Source organism: Pseudopipra pipra, chromosome 2 (assembly GCF_036250125.1).
Source record: "Pseudopipra pipra isolate bDixPip1 chromosome 2, bDixPip1.hap1, whole genome shotgun sequence".
Classification (NCBI taxonomy): Eukaryota; Metazoa; Chordata; class Aves; order Passeriformes; family Pipridae; genus Pseudopipra; species Pseudopipra pipra.
In genome coordinates this window covers 61,726,297-61,744,687 of record NC_087550.1, presented here as the reverse complement: position 1 = coordinate 61,744,687, position 18,391 = coordinate 61,726,297, and the positions used below count along the sequence as shown (strand labels likewise).

The 18,391-nt window shown below is 36.1% G+C and overlaps 2 protein-coding genes across 8 annotated transcripts in view; both read right to left on the bottom strand.

Moving 5' to 3' along the window:
* The window catches only part of RB1 (RB transcriptional corepressor 1), a 544,421-nt gene that overhangs the window by 490,568 nt on the left and 35,462 nt on the right, over nucleotides 1-18,391 (bottom strand). The gene's annotated exons all lie outside the window — the stretch shown is intronic.
* The window catches only part of LRCH1 (leucine rich repeats and calponin homology domain containing 1), a 115,666-nt gene continuing 97,782 nt past the window's right edge, over nucleotides 508-18,391 (bottom strand). For 4 of the 7 annotated variants that reach the window (XR_010428713.1, XR_010428714.1, XR_010428715.1 and 1 more), the window contains 2 exons: nucleotides 12,958-13,215; nucleotides 3,051-3,166 (listed from right to left, as the gene is read on the bottom strand). Coding sequence is in view for 3 of the 7 variants with exons in the window: in XM_064647281.1 (XP_064503351.1) it covers nucleotides 13,009-13,215 (207 nt within the window). In the remaining 4 variants the exon portion in view is untranslated. Of the gene's footprint in view, nucleotides 3,167-12,956; nucleotides 13,216-18,391 lie in introns of those variants that run through there. The other 3 variants (XM_064647283.1, XM_064647284.1, XM_064647281.1) reach the window with 2 other exon arrangements.

The window sequence follows — 18,391 nt, the reverse complement described above, 5'->3', positions numbered from 1 at the left end:
TATCCCCAGGTCTGAAGGTGAGCACTATTGCTCGGATTCAGTAGAATAAAGGAATTAGCCAGATAAAATTAGCCAGAATAAACCCAGATTTTGTTTGCTAAAGCAGAAGTCTGCAGAATAATCTCTACATTTCAGGAGGAGGGGAAGGAGGAGAAAAAACTGCCCTGTGCAGAGAAGTGGAAGCAGTAAAATGAACAACTCTAATACATCAATGTGAGCAGGAACAAACTGAAGGAGGCTCCCTGAGCCCACCCAGCCCTGGAAGCAGAGGGCAGATAATTCACTGTCACTAAAGGACTGGCAGGAGACCTTAACAACAGGAGCAGCAAAGGTGCAGGAACCACATTTGCAGTTACATAACAGTTACCAGCTGGATCCTATTCCTAGTTTAGCTGCAAAATTCCTTTATTTGCATCACATCATCACCTTTTCCATCCCCAAACCCATCATTCCCAATGTTAAGCTCTCCAAATACCATCTCTCACAAGAAACCATTAATCACAGGGATAGTCCTTAAAGGCTTTCTGCAAATAATATAGTTTAATTGTAACTACAGTAAAGATTTTCTATATACATTATGTTCACTGCGTAGGATATTATAGATTTGCCATGCATGTTTTATTGCACATATAAATATTGTACAAAGGTTCATGAAGATTCTCTTGTTAGCCATACAGGTTAAGACTGCATAAAAAAAGCTGTATTACAAAATATTTAGAGCTATTTATTTACAGCCAACTTCAAGCAAATACGGAAAGACACTATCAGAAGAAAAACAAATTTTAATTATGAAAAAACAAGATTTGTCAAAATAATAATTACAAAGCTTCATGTTGACATATATACATTGTAAAAAAATACTCAGGAAACCTGCATTTTATTCCTCAAGCTGCAGAAATCAATATTCCTATTTTTATACTCCATCCTTGAATGCTTTTAAAATTTGATAAACTCTGACTTGAAAACTTAATTTTCTTTACATTGCTTTAGCTTTTGACAAAACAGATATTTGTGCAGCTCTGTAAAATATTAAAATACATTTTCATTTAGTGTTAAAGTGCACAGTACATTTTAAAGGAAACAATAAGTTAGCTGCCAATCAAAATTAAAATTTAAGTCAATGTTCCCTCTATAAAATTAACGCTTTTGCTTTGGTTGAAGTAACTGGATATGCCATGCATACTGGATGGCTCATTGTCTGTGAGCCCACTTTCCTCCTCCTAACACATTGCTGTCACCACACACGAGCATGGCAGCAATTTGTGGTGTCAAAGCACATGGTCTGCATTCAAATACCATGTGAGCCATTAGAAATCTGCCATTGGAACAGTGGTGGGTTTGAATGCAGTGTTTGTGAACGGGCATGAAACTGCCTGGATATGTGGTAGTGACAAGTGTGTATCATTCTTTACAAAAGTCTTTACATGATAGGTCTCTCCACATGCTCTTGCTTAAATGTTTAATCCCTCCCACCACATTGCCTCTTTTTTTGCCACTCTGCATTTCCAACTACCTGCTTGTGTGCCCACCACCAGCTCGCCTTTCACCACGTGCAGCTTCCCCATCCTGCTTGCCCAAGTCCCATCACTGGCCTCTCGTATGAAAGAAAAATGGATGTTCCAGATACTGTAAGAATTGCTGTGCTGGATCTTTTTAATCTAAAATGCATGATGTCTTAGTAATATATTATGCTTTTAAAAAATCTCTTCAAAAAACATAAAGTGGTGAAAAGAAGAAGAATCTTCCTTATTTCCTATTGCTGATGTGGGATTAGAGGTCTGATCCTGCAAATGTGCACTACAGAACATTGTGCTTAATTCTGCAGAGACTCTTAAGGAGAAGCACTGTACCCAGCAGTGGGTTAGATCTGGAAGATCCCATCTTTGAGACTACCTTTGGCAATTTTAGTCATTTTATCTCCTCTTGAAGGAATCACTGAAGAAAACAAATTAATTTTTTGGCTACCAGGTAAATCTTGTTAATGGTCTCGTGCTATTTTTTTGTATTCGTTCTGTAGTGCTGTAGTGTTTAAAAGAAATCGAGTTACAGTGCAAAATTATATTTCAAGACACATGATCCTAATGCACATCATTCATTTTGTTGTGGCAAAAGTTAAATGTCTTGTGCATAGTAAAATAAGCAATCAAAAATATTTGTTCACATTTATTGTTCAAGTTTACATATTTCCTTTTTTTGTTTGTTTGTTTTTAAACATCTATATACAAATAAAATGGGTGTGCTCTCAGTTTCAACCGATTTAGTGGAGTGAGGGGAGAAGTGCTACTGGAATGTAGGAAACTCAGTGGAAGGCAGAATGGAATTTTTTACCAATGTTCCACAGATTCAAGAAATAAAGAATTCCATTCCAGCTAGCTGTTCTTTTATTAAAAGCACCTATTGTTTGCTTTTTTTTATCTTATGTTAGAAAATACAATTTACGAAGATCTAGAGCTACTGCACACCAAGTAGAATAAAAAATAACTAAGTATTTATATTAAAATAAAGTGTTTAACCACAAAAAAAGCAGTAATAAAATACAGTTTCCTAATTTACATTCTGCATCCAAAGGATGAATAACAACTCACTAATAAATAATATTTATATAAATATTTTATGTCTGGATTTTTTTAAAAGGCAATAGCCTGACGCAACTGCAGAAAAACCTACCATGGTAGCAGTCTGATTTACTCTCCCTTCTCCCTCCCCCCAAATGATTACAGCGATTCTTAGTTTAATAATACGAAGGTATCTTGCTGCAAGACAGCTGTGTGCTCCACACATTTTTAAGTGGCAGAGAGGTGGTTGTTTTAGTAAGTACTGTACAAAGTGACGTGTAAAAGCAGTGAAGCGCCAACTTCTTCTAGAAAATGTTTCTGTTTCGTTTCTGCTCTGTAGTTTGACACATACGTACAGTCTGAAACATGGTTTTAAAATTTAAAGTGTAAGAATACTCTTGGAGTATTGGGGTTTTTTTCAATGCAGTTTGAACAGACGGGCAGTTTTTTGATTCTTTCACGGCACAGTGGAGCTGGTAACAGCAGAGAGAGTAGTTTCATGTGAATAAAGCTTGTTTCACTGTGGTTACATCTAGCAATGCTTGAACTGTTATGCTCACTTTTACCAAGCCCTTTTCTTCTAGGATGTGATGTGGTAGGCAGAGCTTTTCCTAGAAAAAAAAACAACAGAGGAGTAGAGATTAGGATACTCAATACATACTGCAAACCCTTGCTTTACATGATCACATTTGGAACACAAAGCCCAGCAAGCAGGAACCATTTCCTATTTTTAATTAAAAAGAACTTCCTATGATTTTGACAGAAAGTTTCTGATTTTGCTTTCATTACACCTATGAGTCAGTGAGAGATCTGCTATATTCTGGGCCTCAGAAACCAACCTGTTCTGTGGTCATTACAGCATGTAAACACATGAACTAAGGCGAGGGCCAGCAAGCACACATCGAACTTTCGCCTACAACGCAAGATAACATAGCATTCGCCTTGTTACTACATGTGTGTGAGTCTGGGGACAGAAGGCAGGTTCTGTCAAAAAACATTCTACCACTGGGCTCTAGAGAGGTAGGGCTTGGTCTCAGGATATGCACCTTGAAAGCTATGCACTAGTATTTACAGAAAAGTGTGTGCAATGTTGTGCATTCAATGGGCGAAGTGTTTCATTCCAAGTATTACCACTGTATTAGAAATATCCAGGAATCAACTTTATTCACCATAAGGACACAGCAATCATAGCCAGGATGAAACCTACTGGCTGTCCACAGAAGCTGTTATACCAGACGACAGTCAAGCAGTAAATACTGTATCTCCTGCAGGGAACAAGACACTCACCAGTGAATAATTAGAGAAAGCCTTGCTTAGAGAGGCAGCCTTGAGTCACCCTCTCTTTAAAAAGTTGTTTTTCTTAATGTAACTGGGTATTCTTGTTAATGAAATCAATGAAATTATGAAATCAGGCAGCAGGTTTATAATAAATAAATAAATGGAAAAGCTAGACTGCATCACATAAACCATAATCACAACCGTGACACTCATTGCCACAACATGAAAGCCAAAAGCATAAGTGGGATGACAAAATATACAGATAGATAAAACCCCAAACAAGTGTTAAACACAAACACATGGAAACAGTGTCTGCTCAACTGCATGTCAGATTGCTTTAAGCTTGAAAAACTTTAAGTTGAAACTTCAGGTTGAAAAACTTGAAAAAATCATCTACATGATCTAACCTTCTGCTCCTTTCCTACGCATCCATACATGACCATCAGCAGACGTGGGATACTGATTTTTTGGAAAGAGACAGTTGTTCTGATATTCTCACTATTGCCATTCTCACTATTAGCTATTCAATAAACTTTTAGCTTTTAAAATTACTGATGCATTTCAAATCCTATTTTAATTAATCGCTTGTCTTCTACTGAATATTATTCTTGCTTCTGTAATGTTAACTAAGGCTCCCTTATTTTATCTTTATACAATTCATGTCCTTTTCCCACACTTCCTCATACTGATTATTTTTTCAATTTAAATATCACTAATCTTTTCAACCTCTCTTCTCATTACACATTTTTTCAGCTCTAGTCCCTTCCCTGATTCCTAGGACCCTTAAAACTAAATATAATACTTGAAATGATTGAACTGGGATGCACAAGTACAATTCATACAGTTTGTACTATGTTATGCACCTATGATTAATAGTTTTTGTCTGCTTCCATTGTTGTCCAGTCCTTGCTCAGGGAAATTTCCCTCAGTGGGCCACAACTCCATCAAAAAAGTACCAGTATTAAACAGCTGTTGCACTGCTTCTGATATTTATGACTTTCTTTCATTAATGATTATTTCCTTTATCCATAACCAACATTCAGCTTGCTTAAATTTTTGGTGAAGTTCTTCACACCCCACTCCAGCCTCAATGGGAGAAAAAAAACTTTCCTATTAACTATGAAATCTAAAAATGAGAGACAGTCAGACTTCATTCAAAATCATGGCATCTGATACTGGTAACTGTAATTTATCTATATTCTATTTAAATTTTACTACTTGATTTAATATTTTATGTTTGAGAGTTTTTTTATGACCCAAGAAACAACTTTAAACAGATAATCTTCAAGGAACTTGGCCGAGTAGGTCTGCTGGAGATGGACAACATACATTTCCCCATAGGGAAGATGCTCTAACATTCTGGTGATCTGCTAATGCTGTGTTCCCACTTCAATTGAGTTTGTGGATTCAGATTCCCATTGACCAAACAGTTGTGGCAAATGCCTCCTGCTCCTGTCTGCCATCCTGTCACTCTCTGCTGCAGCTACTTGCCCAGGCAGCACAAGGAACTACCCCCATCTTGCAGCCATTCCAGGTCATCACTCGCATTTCCATTTCAAACCTGCCCTAAATTGCCTATTAAGTTAAGACACTGAGTTCTGCAGTTCATTCTTGTTTGTTCTTCTGACTGAAATATTGACCTGCAAGCTGTCAGAGATGGTTCTCCCCAACTTTTATTCCTCTGTAAAAGAAGTACCTTTTCAAGAAAAATATATAAATATATTTTAGGATACAAACTCCTAAACTGATACCTGGTTAGCACTGGAGAACCTACAAGAGAAGGTAGAGACAGCAATATGAAATAAAAAGGGGGGAAAAACCCCTCCAAATATTTCTACTTCAGATGTGTGATTTCTACTAGACATGTTGCCAATCTAATGTCTTGGGACATAGTTCATATAAAAATCTACAATGCTCTAACTTGGATAATTAAAAAAAAAACAACCTATTTGAGAATGCAAATCAGACACCTGAAGTGAAATGTTATTCTTTCTACTCTCTTCTACTTCTTTTCATTGACCTTGCACAGTCGAGTCTTGTTCCACAGATTTGGTGGCCCTTAGCATGCCAATATTTCATTAGTCTTCCATGCCAGACAAAAGGCATTAAATAATAAAGCCTACTGAATCCAATATCTGAAAACTGAGGGATTAGTACTGCAAGGCTGAAGGGTAGGGACTGAATCCAAAAATCTAGCCCTGAAACAACCTACCTTGCTAGATATTTATGCTTGAAAATATTATACATTTTTCTGTTGAAACCAGATTTGCTTAAAACACCACAGTTAAGGATGCTTGCCTTATAAAAAAATTCTAAGCTCACCATTTTTCTGTCACCTTCTAGCACTTAGAGAACCTTTCTGTCATGCCCTCTTGCTAGGAATTTTGTAGTTTGTTTATAAGCACATGTTCACTAAAAGCATAAAGGAATGCATGCACTATTTCATATAAAACCTCCATGCAATAAGATTTTTCTCTTTTAAAAGACAATGCATTATCTAATTCTTTTAAATACAGTAATTTAGTTTGTATAAAGCAACCTGTCTCCCACTGCTGTATTTACAAGATACATACTCCCATTAGGAAAGCTGTTCTAGGAGCTCTGTAAAAAAATAGGACTCTCTTCTAGGGGTGAGAAGTTTCTCAGCATGTAACATTTTATACTATACATGATTCTTCGCCAGTGCTTGAAACATATAATTGACAGCCTTCTCTTATGAAGCAGGTGGAACTTGGCTAATGTTTTGTAACTCTGCAGCCAAACACGTGGCTATGATGAACTTTCCAAACTTGACAATGAGACGGGACACCACCTTCTAAATACAACAAACTTCATCTTAACGTGTCACAAATCAATTCTCTTATCTCAGGAGTCCTTCTGCTGTGCCTTTTACAACCAGACATGTCTGTCTCGTATTGGCCTTTTTAGCCACCAGCGCGCTTGTAACAAACGTGGGTAGAGACCTTCCCAAATCTTCGTTTGCGAAGCCCAGCCATGATCTAAGCCCTAACCACTATTTTCAAAACTTTGTAAATGGCTTTCATCAATCCTGCCTCACATACTTTTCAAATCAGTTTATGAATCATATATTTACTTCTCAGAATAAGAAAAATCGAATCCTGCCAAGGATGGAATCCAGAGCACACCAATAATAACTCAGCACAAGAGCAGTTACTCTGGGCCAAGATCCCAGGTGTCTCTGTACTTAGGTTCAGCCATTTTCCCTGCAGCACAGTCCATTTTCCATGCTCTGCCTCACTCTGGAAACCACTGCGTTTTGGAAACCACTGACAGCAGAGCTGTGAAACTGCAAGCCATAAAGATTTCAAAACTTTTCTTAAATCTTGGCATTTTGAGGCAATATGCCTGACCAAGCAAGAGGAGAACTCGCACATGATTCAGCTGTGCCCACTTCTCTCAACCTTTGATAAGATATTTGTCCCTTTCACAATAGATTCAGATCCATAACACTTCAATACAGAAGTATGTCTTGTCTCTCTAAAAACATCCCTCTTGAAACCATTACTGAACAAACCCCAGAAAAACAGACAGAAGAACTGGCTACTAATTCTCAAGACCAGCCTAAAAGTCTTTTAGAACAATTGTGGTGGAAAGGGCTGCCAATCCACTCATACCAGCACAAATATCTCCCTTCTCTATCTACTATAAAAATGAAGTTCTAATATATTTTTAATTTTTTTTTCTCCCTAAGAAAACAGAGGAACTTATATACCTTTTGCAAGCAAACCACTTTCTACAGACACATAGCCATTTTGAATGGCTGAGTTTTCAAACTCAGCACAAAGCAAAAGAACAAACCCCTCTTGATGGCAAAAATATTAAAAAGTGCACAAAAAGGAGGCAGCAGCCAGGAGGTTGAATCACAAAGCAACACAAAGAGACAGTACAACAGGTGTGTCCACTAACATACACGCGTGCATGTGCTTGCCAGAGCAAGTTTCTAATCCTGGAACAAAATGTATGAATTAGACAGCGCAGAAAAAAGCCAGGAATACACAAGGACACTAATCCCACAAGGATACGTGACACACTCCACAGACACATCTATTTTTGTTGACACCACATGACTTCAAAGTCATGACAACTGTTAGAATTAGTTTATGGTAGGGCAAGCACCTTGGCAATTCAGATACAGTATTTACAAAAAAAGACATTGCTGACATAATATCAGATGGGCAAGTAGTAAAATGACCACATGATAATAACAGCAGGGCCCAACTGTATTTGTCAGTAAAAATAAAGAGAAATGGCATTCTACAATTTGGCAACATCTTTCTTCCCTGTATTTGTAGAATATATGATTTCAGATCTACAGGGGAAAAATAAAATACTCATTAAAAAAGTGCAATAGCGGAATGTGCAATTTCTCCAAGCACAAATTTAAAAAAAACTAAGTTCATGTAACACCCATCATTTCATGTGTGGAGCCAACTATTCTGAAATGGGAAGTCACTAAAAGAAACATCAGGGCATTATATTTAAGCAAACTTATATCCAACATACAAAACTTTTGACATTTTGTTAGGTCAAGGCCAGTTTTCTCTCTAAAGAGTTAAAAAAGCTATAGCAAATATTTATTTTTTCATATAAGGAAATTTGAAATTATGTCTTTTTATATATTTTTCAACTATTACTGTTGATGTCTGTGTGTGTCCAAATGCTCTGAAGGTACCATTTGAAGTACAAAAGAAAACAGCAGAAGATTAAAAAAGCACAGTAATTCAGGCCATAGGCATATTGCATTTTTTTTCTTTTAATTTCCAATGGAAAGATTAGTATATTTTCTAAAGTGTACATTTATGGCCAGATTTGACAAAGGAAAAAAAAAACAAACCCTTAGACCTTCAATACTACGGCTGCAATTCTGTATTTGGAGGCATAGCCAGTTAGATGTCTAGATATATGCATTTTCTGATCACTCAGTAAATTGCAAATATTTACAGAACTGTAACTATAGATGGTGGGCTTCAGAGTCTTAATAAATTCTAGCCTTCAACAATAAAATTTTAAAAGTAGACCCTATATTTTACAAAAATGCCTCACAGTTTTATTCTAACATGCTTAGAAAACAGTGCCCTGAAACCACAAGGAACAAAAATCTTAATAAAGACAGACACACAAGAAACAGTATGAGAAAATGAATACTTAAGGGGAAATACCAATTATACCATACCCTTATACATTTAATTCTAAGAGACAAAATGATGAAATGAGTGTTTTGTACCACCAAAGTAGAATGGTTCATTACCATAAAGTATTTTTCTACCACTCCTTCTGCATAACGCAGCTAATGTGCTAGAAATGAAGGAAATGGCAAAGGTTCACAAGCCCAGCTGTACTATTTTTATCTCGGCCTTCATATATGACCCTTCTTTTGGTTTGTTTGGTTTTTGGTTTGTTTTGGGGGTTTTTTTGGGGGGGTGACAGTAATTTTTTTTTTTTTTTGAAAAACTGATATAGTAATACTTTGGAAACTCATTAATGTATATCGAGTAGAAAACTGTACTGCATATTTGCTCAGATCTAATTCAATCCCCATTCACATTAAGCATAACTTTCAGAAAACTTATTAGGAATGTAATGGGATCTATGTACAGCTATCAGCTGTAAAAACTTGCTAATATACAAGCAAGAAGCATGTGAAGGACTACTACACTGCATTACAGTACACTTGAAAATATTTATCTTTTTTCTAGCTCAAGGAAAAAGAAAGCCAAATCCTCACATCAAAATACCACTTTTAATCCAGTGCAAACACATTTTACCTGCAAGTATATCCACTACAAGTTGTATTTATTACTTTATCGCAGTATGAATGAGATGACCTCCACAGGATAAAAGAGCAATCAATATGATGGATACAGTACAGTTTGGAAACCAATTTATTAAGAAATCATGGCTTCAAAATCTCTGATGATCATTGCAATGGAAAAAAACTGAATGGAAAAAGAAACAGAGCAGCAAATATAATTAATGTTATTAATGAATATGGGGGTGAACTGCAGTGCACAGGTTTTTTTAAACTCCAGGTGATCAACTTTATCATGTGACTGGCTGTGAGCAGCAAGTACCAATTGTATATAACTGAATGTCACCACAGTGGGATCTCTCAAAGGTGAAGAACCACCAATCAGTCGAACTGTTTACTTCCCAAGTACTGAAGCCACAGGAACAGCAGCACAGAAACAGGACTCTGAATTTAACAAAGAACCCATCAGAGTAAATTAATGAGCTACATCTATGTTTTAGTTTCCACTTCCCCACTTAGCGGAAGAATTATTGGCTTCAGGGATGAGCACACAGATTTTCATGTTCTCATTATATTTGAAATATATTTTGAGAAATATTCACATTTAGAAAATGTAAGGACGTATTTCACTATTTCTTTCCCTGCAAGATTTATATATATTTGGAAGTGTAATCAGTAACAACTCGAAAATATACAAAACTGGATAAGGTACATGTATGGTAGCACAGCTGTGCTTGCCATGAAGTAAGTATGTTCACTGTTTGTCAGAGTCTTGTTCAAGACAGCTTCACCATCTCTAACTACAAGAAAGTGCTTATAATATTACACTTTAATTACTGTATACTCTCATAGCTGAGAACACACAGAAAATGTACTCTAAGTAACTAAACAACAGCTCTGTTTACATGGTAAGCATATGCACAGTTAAAACTTTGGACAAGTGTTGGAGTTATGTGTCACTATGACTGGGATACATTTCATTTGGTCTACACTGGCACAACAGTAGTTCAGTTTCTAACCCAGTGTCTATAAAACATTAAAAAAGAATGAAGACATGAACTTCCATTTCTGCACACTGAAAATGCAAAACACACTAATCTACTCCTTCTCTTACCTGCCACCTGAAAGTTATTGGTTACGGTGGATAATCAGACGTGATATTAGACAATGAGACAGATGCGTACTACAGGATGGCAGCAAAAACTTTCTATACATGATTTTCTAACTTCAAAAAATGTATTCATGCATGCAGTTCAGCACTACATAAGAAGGGCACAACACACGGCATCAACAGGAGATCTGTTTACCACTTATGGGAGCAGTAGTGAAATCTTAGCCCTACAGAAGACATCACTTTTGTCTCAATCACCTGCACTGGATTATAAACACAGAATTAAATAGATTCTGAACTGATTCAAGCTTTATGTCACTTTCTGAGTTTCAGCAGAAAAGCAACATTGTTAAAACAAGAAAATCAATATCAAGACAAAGATCTGCTGTAAGTAGAAACTTAAATGTCAAGCTCTGACTCTGAGTAAACAAGTGTCACTGAAACCAGGCACACAGTTAAAAGACAGGCCTGTGCAGGATGAGGACACAAGTCTATAGCTGCACACCCAAATAATTAGTACCAATTCTCAAGTATCAAGAGCTTAGAAGGGCTCACTGAACTTGTCTGGTCACAGATACAATATTTTTTTGCATAAAAGATTGGTTATACATATGCAGTGGAAGTTGCTAGACACTAAATCCTTTGATACATTTGATTTATCCATTGTCTGAAATTAATTTTTTCATCCTAAAATATGTATCTAATTATACATTTCAAACTATATATGTATAAATATGTGTGTGTATAAATATGTGTATATATATCTGAGCCACAGAAACTAGGGATAGAACTGCACTTATAAGTTTTTTACAAAATTTTACAAGTATCTATGGAATGGGGATATTTACAGTGCAGCATTAAATCATAACCACATGGCCAAAATAATCAGTAGCATGTAAGTTCCTATGCTAGTTATCCACTAAAAGTTTATAGGTAATTTTATTTTACACTAGACAGTGAGAGGTGAATGCATCTATTGCCAAGACCCAAAACTGAGGTCCTTTGGTTAGGATAGCCTGAGACTGAGTTACAAATTTAGTCAACAGCATCTAGGCCAATACTGTCATGTCATTATAGGTTTATATTTTTCAATCAATTTTCATTTGTATATTTCATGTTGATAAGGAGCAAAACAGAAAAAAAAATCATCTTATTTGAAGTTTTACAGTAGATGAACAGAACACAGAACTAGAAGGGAAATGGAGGTCATTAGTCTGGCTGTCCAATCACAGGCAGAATTCAAACATACCAAAACACCTCCTGGCTAATGTATGTCTAACCTTTTCTTTAAAACCTTCTAGGACAGAAAAGCTGGAGTCTGCCCAGATGATCTGTTTGCTGAGCTACACTGTCTTTGCTATAAACACAAACAAACAAACAGTGCCTGCATTTTCACAGGTGATGAAACAAAGAAGATAGTGACGTGACTTGCTTGACGCCACACACAAGAATGGCAGATACAGGAGTCTAACAGTTTATTCTCAGTCTGTCTTACTGTGTCACTCTGTACCATATGATCTTCATCCTGAAACATTCCCAAGTCCCTGCATTCTATGGCTTGCTCATACCCACTGCTAACTTACAGTCATCTCTGGGGTGTAATGTAGCAAGTGTCTGAAAGCAGTTCAACACTGCTTTGTGCGGCAGAAGAAAAAGAATATTCTATGGAATCTGGAGAAAACCAAAATGTAAGTAGGAAAACGTAACTACGCCAGTATGGAATTTAATCAGAACAGGAGAGAGAACAACAATCTTTAAAGTTACAGTACTCTCATTAATATAAAGAATTAAAAAATAACAGTAATTTGAAAGGTAGTTCTCTAAGTGCTTGTAACAAAACATATGCAGAGATAGATGGCACCAACTCAGAAAATACTATTATCTGTTGAAGTGCCACCTCAGTCGCTTCCATATCTGCAGCATTTTTGGATTTTCACAAAAAGTAAGAGGCTTAGTTCTGTTTAGCTTGTGATACACATCTAGCCTACACCCAAAAGTGGAATAAGAGTAGCTTCACTGCTTTAACCCATTTAGTGTGTAGTCTAGGCAACATGAAAGAAAAACTATAAATATAGAGGTACCTAAGTTCTTAAACTAGAGCTAGAGGGGATAGAAGATATGGGACTTGCCTTCAAGATGCTACTCCTTCTCTCTCCTATTTCAAGAGATTAATAAAGATATTACAAGGAAGGGAAGCAAGGGAAAGGGAGAAGTTTGTAAGGCAAAGGAAGGAAATTAAGTACCTGTAATTTGTCAGAGACAAAGCAGAAAGTTTTTGTGCACATGCGAACAGGTTATGCTGTTAGCAAATTCCAGTGATAAGTTATATACATCAAGACTATAAAAAGTATATGGAAAAGACAAAAGCCTATTAGATCCCAGGAGCGAAAAGTAGAAGTTGATTGTGGGGGTTTCTCCCCGAGGGCGAGCAGAGTGTCAACAGTCTTTCGAATGTGACGAATATCCGACTGCAGGATGTCATACGGAGAGCAGAGGTCAGCCTATCCCGAAGGGCAGCCATTAGAACAGAAAAAGAGTGCAAAAAATTAAAAATACAAAAATAGAAAGATATTGATAAATAAATTATCACAATATTCTAGCATAAACATGTAGGAATAGCTTCTTCTGACTATTGCCTTGCTCACTAGACATTCCAGCTTTCTTTTATTTCCTCTAAATACTGAAGCTATCATATAACATCAGAATGTTAAACTAGAAGAGTTCAGGTCTTCGAATCCTTCCAAAATTATGCCCAAATTCACAAGAGTGAGGAGGTGCATGTGATCTGCTCATTCCACTGAGATCTGCACACCTTTGGCCATCTGGGCCTCATTCAAATGCTTAAATGGAACCAGCTGTAAAATCCACCTTATATAATAGCAAACAGTGGGTTAGAAAGCTGTTAAAAGCACAAGCAGCAGCAGCAATACGAAGCATCAAGAAAAAGTACTTACAGGAACCATTAAAAGTATGCAAAATTCTCTAACGTGATAATATAAAACTTGGTATTCAAATATCAACTTAAATCATACCCTGGGATAGAAACTGAAAAAGTCAATGTAGCACTAACTATACTTAACTTTAATAGTTTCTAGACTGCAGAATTGGATACTAAATTCCTTAGGTAGCACTTTTAAATTATTAGCAGGTTAGACTCCCATACCATCTTTGGAAAGTATCAATGACTTGATGTGGCAATTTACTCTAGACTAGCTATATAAAATGAAGTGTAATATGCAAAAATAATATCAGTATGCTCACACAACATTTAACATTAAAATCAAAGCAAGCAACACTAGTACTTTCGAAATGCAATCTAAGATACACCATTTTACATTGCAAATAAGGCCTTACTAAGATAATGAATACTTACTGAACAAAATTACATGTAATAAGAGTTCCCCTGTTTGAGAGGAACATTATGTTTCTGCAGTAGCTTTTCATTCTCACATCCTTAATGAACTGACAGTATACCAAATAAACCAAGACATGGAAGTTCAATGTCTGTTTCCTGTTAGCACAAAGTTTCAAGGTCCAGTTTGAGATAAAATTAACTTCAAAATATTTAAAAGGTCCTTCTATCCCGAAAAGTGACTAGTAAAACTGGAAGTCAGAACTGTCATTCATACACAAAGAAAAAAGTGACACTTTTTTTTTTTTTTTTTTTTTTTTGCTTATCATGACTGGTTCTAGCTTAACCAGGAGTCAAAAGCTGCAAAATTTTGTTACTTAGGCCAGCAGATACAGAGGGGGGAACCAAACTGCCTAGCAACAACATTATTTTTGCAGTCATTTTTCAGAATTTTTTTTAACTGAAAACTCTAGTGTGATAATACACTTCAATGCAACTCTATTTGGCATTTTTTAGAGTATGAAAACTCACAAACAGCACAAAACATGCTGATCTTGCTTAAAAATGGGATAGGATTAGTACTGTATTCAAGAACACCTACATACACAAGCTGCTTACCAGAGAAACAAGTTTTAGGGTAAACCACTTGGGACTATCAACTATGTAATATATTGCACTTTTATCAAAGACACCAGTAAATCCAGCAAATGCTGAATTAATTTTATAAGAGCATACAAGACTCAGTTCCTACTTGTTGCAAATCCATCCCAAAAATAAATATCTATCATACATTTAACTGAAATTTATATTAAAAAAATTTGACAGAACTTTAAAACAAGGAATTTTTTTTAATCTTTGTCCCAAAATCCCCAAAACAATGCCAACAATCCCTACTACAATTCCTACAGTCGAATGGAGAAGGAAGTAATTTCCGAGTTAGAGAATGAGAGCTGATAATAGCTTGAATTTTCACAGAGATTGATGAACTTGCTAACCAGAGATTAACATCCTAAGGAGCATACAGGAGAAGCCAGAGCGTACAGAAACAGCCAAGACATGCAGAAGAAACTTCCTACAGAAACTGCCATGCTGTGTTTTAGTGAAATTCAATGAAACCCGGGAAAGCCCTAAAAACGTCTGATTACTTTTGTGTGTTCGGTGACAATGGATAACTTGGTGTTACATTCACCCTTTATGTAAAATGTTTATATTTCATGTATTTTAAACTTCTGTAATGTAGCTGTAGATAAAAAACCAAATAGCTTTTCAGTAATGGTGAATGTATTTCCACTGCAGTTACCAGAATTCTACTGATGTTGTGAAATAAAAATACAAAACTAAAACAAGACATCTTGAAATAGTGAAAAAGTACATGATCCCCACCCAAAGCCTCAAAGACAACCACCCACTCACCCATCTATTGGAAGCACTGCCCTCTTATTTATGGGACTGAAATTATTGCTGATAAGAACTAAAAAGATACATATCCTGAATCATTACATTTATGGACTGACTTTTCATGTCTATGAAGCTATATGATTAAATCATACAGCTGTCAAAATCATGCACACAGAATAAACACAGTAAGACAGAAGTGGAACAACAAAATCATAACCAGCTGCTTGTGTGCACAAACCACCCTCATTCGACATGCCCCAGCAGTGACTGTGAAAACAGACAGCATTTCAGAACCAACCTCCTCAAATTTTGACCCTGGTAAAAAAAATCAAGAGTAAGTTTGCAGAAGTGCATTAAGGAATGAAACCTGTAGTGCATATGCACTATATTGAAAACTCAAATGAAAGGAACCTCAGAATTATGCTTTCAGGACTCTAACTGACAGAGTACTGAACTACTTAACTCCACACTGTAGGCCAAACAATGTACATTACTGAGTCCAGAAGGAAAGAGTGGAAAAAGGAGTCATACCTCATAAAACTTACTGCAACTTCATGGATGTCTCATGATGAAACAATGAAGAAGTAACTGATTACATGAAGTGATCAGAAAACAAGGATAAGTGGCAATGATAATATACCTTTCATTAAACTGAGAAACACGATTACCAATTGATCAACTAACAGGTAGACAGAAGATAAAACACTTTACACTCAACTGCTTGGTTGCTTTCTTTATTTTGTTCTGCTACTTTTAGAATACAAAAGCCTCCTGTTTTTTTTATTTTATTGTTTTACTTAATTTCCAATTCTTACACTAACACAAATCACATGGATTTTTAGAATAATTCTGCCAGACATTGCAACATAGTAGACCTGGTTTTCAGAGGAGGAGGTTGAAACGCTCTAATAGGTCCATTTGCAGGACTTGAAAGTCACAGGAAGGGGCACAGCTAAATCTTTTGTAATCTGCATCTTCATATGATGACTTGAGATCCAAAAAGCCATTTCTTACCACCACACTCTTTTCTGTTCAGTATGTTTACACCATGTAACTGACTGAAAATCTGAGAGACATGGCAGAAGTCTCTCATTCCCACCCAAGATATAATTTGTCCCACTAAACCATGTTGCATCCCTATTGATGCGCTGGAATACAGAATCTTGGATAAACTCTTGTTGGAACATTTGGTTGTGAAAAGTTTCATTTTATCACTACCTTTTATCAACAAAAATTACTGTTCTAGTACTAATCATGATAACTTAAGTCTATCTTTTTTCAAGCTATATGAAGAATAACAAGGTGTGTATGTGGGGAAAGTCCTTCTTTCCTTTTAAAAAAACTTAATGTAATTTCTCTGACCTGAAGAGGCCCCAAAAAGGGCCAAAAGGCCTAAGATACTACATTAGTGTAATCTGCATATCATAAAAATTTGTGTCTTTGTAAAAAGCTAACTTCACAGACATTAAAAATACTTTGTTCATTTTCTTTTTTGAAAAAATGCTTAGAAGATCCTACTTCTGATACGCCTTATGTGTTCATAACTGAGAACTAGAAGAAATGCAACCCAAAACTTGTAACTTTTGCCTTTCAAATAACATATTGCATTTACAGCTTTGTTTTGGTCTAAATCTTGGGTCCAATAAAAGTATCATTCAGCCCACCAAAAACCAAATATTTGTTAACACTACTGAAAGTGCATATGAAAAAATACTCTGTAATATAGTTACCAATAATAACAGCTCAAATTTAATTAAATTATTAATTTGCAGGTTAAAATGGAAAAGTTTATGTCTTTGCTACTAGTATAAATACTGATGTGGCAATGACAAGTTGAAGAAATGTGTATGAACGTTTTTGCAATTGTTTACATATACTGTTACTGGTTCTATGAAAGAGCAGTTGAAGTCAAAATACTTCCATAACTTCACATACATACTCATGCGATAATGATTCACTCTTCTTATACTTTTTAAAACCTCTGGGATGAGATGCTACCAGGAAGATTAAAACTGCATTGGAAGTGGTATATTTGACACAGGTAAGAGAAATAAATAAAAAAATAGCTTTATTTTTTAAACCCATAAAGCATGAGAGGGTGTGTGCAATATAGGTGAACACTTTTGGGTAAGCAATATGAGTGGTGTCATTTGTGGGTCCATGTGACATTAACAATGTAGTCCAGTAAATGGCACCATCCAAGTACTGCATGTCACTGAGAAATGCAGTAGGACGGCAACCCTACTTATCACACATCTACTGCCACTTGCTTATTCAATCAATACCAGCCAAAAAGTCAGTGTGTTTGTCACTCTATCACTCTTACAGAGGAGATCAGGTAATTGGGTGGGGTTTAGTTAACAAAGCAAAATAAAGTATTCCTTTGTAATTTTCCAAGAGACAAAGATTGTACCTTTTTGTCATATATCTCCTGAGGGACACAGCAGATATTTTCTCAATCTTCAGGCTTTCAGATACTTAACTGACACCATTCCTTTCTCATCAAACGAAAATGTTGGTTTGTCTCAAAAAATGATCTACAAGGATCTCTGATAAGGTGCTACAGTAAAGGTTAGTGGCAAAACTGGACACAACTTGATTGCCTTTCAATTCTCACACTTTTGGTAGGCTGCCAGTGCAGCCAGGGCCTTGCTATTTAGTTTATTATGGGTCAGAACCATACACTGAAAATATTCCTTTTGCATATGATCCAGCACATCCTTTCTGCATGCAATCAGGAGCATCATATGGTCATTAACAGAAAGCAATTTCAACATGTCCCTCATTGTACTGAAATTCTCACCTGGCAGGTAATGGCTTTCAGAATCATCTACATACCACATCATTATAAAGAGACACTCACGTTCCTGAATTTTGTATTTGTGATTCTTTGGTCAAGATGACAATGTCTGATACTCAGTGGGACA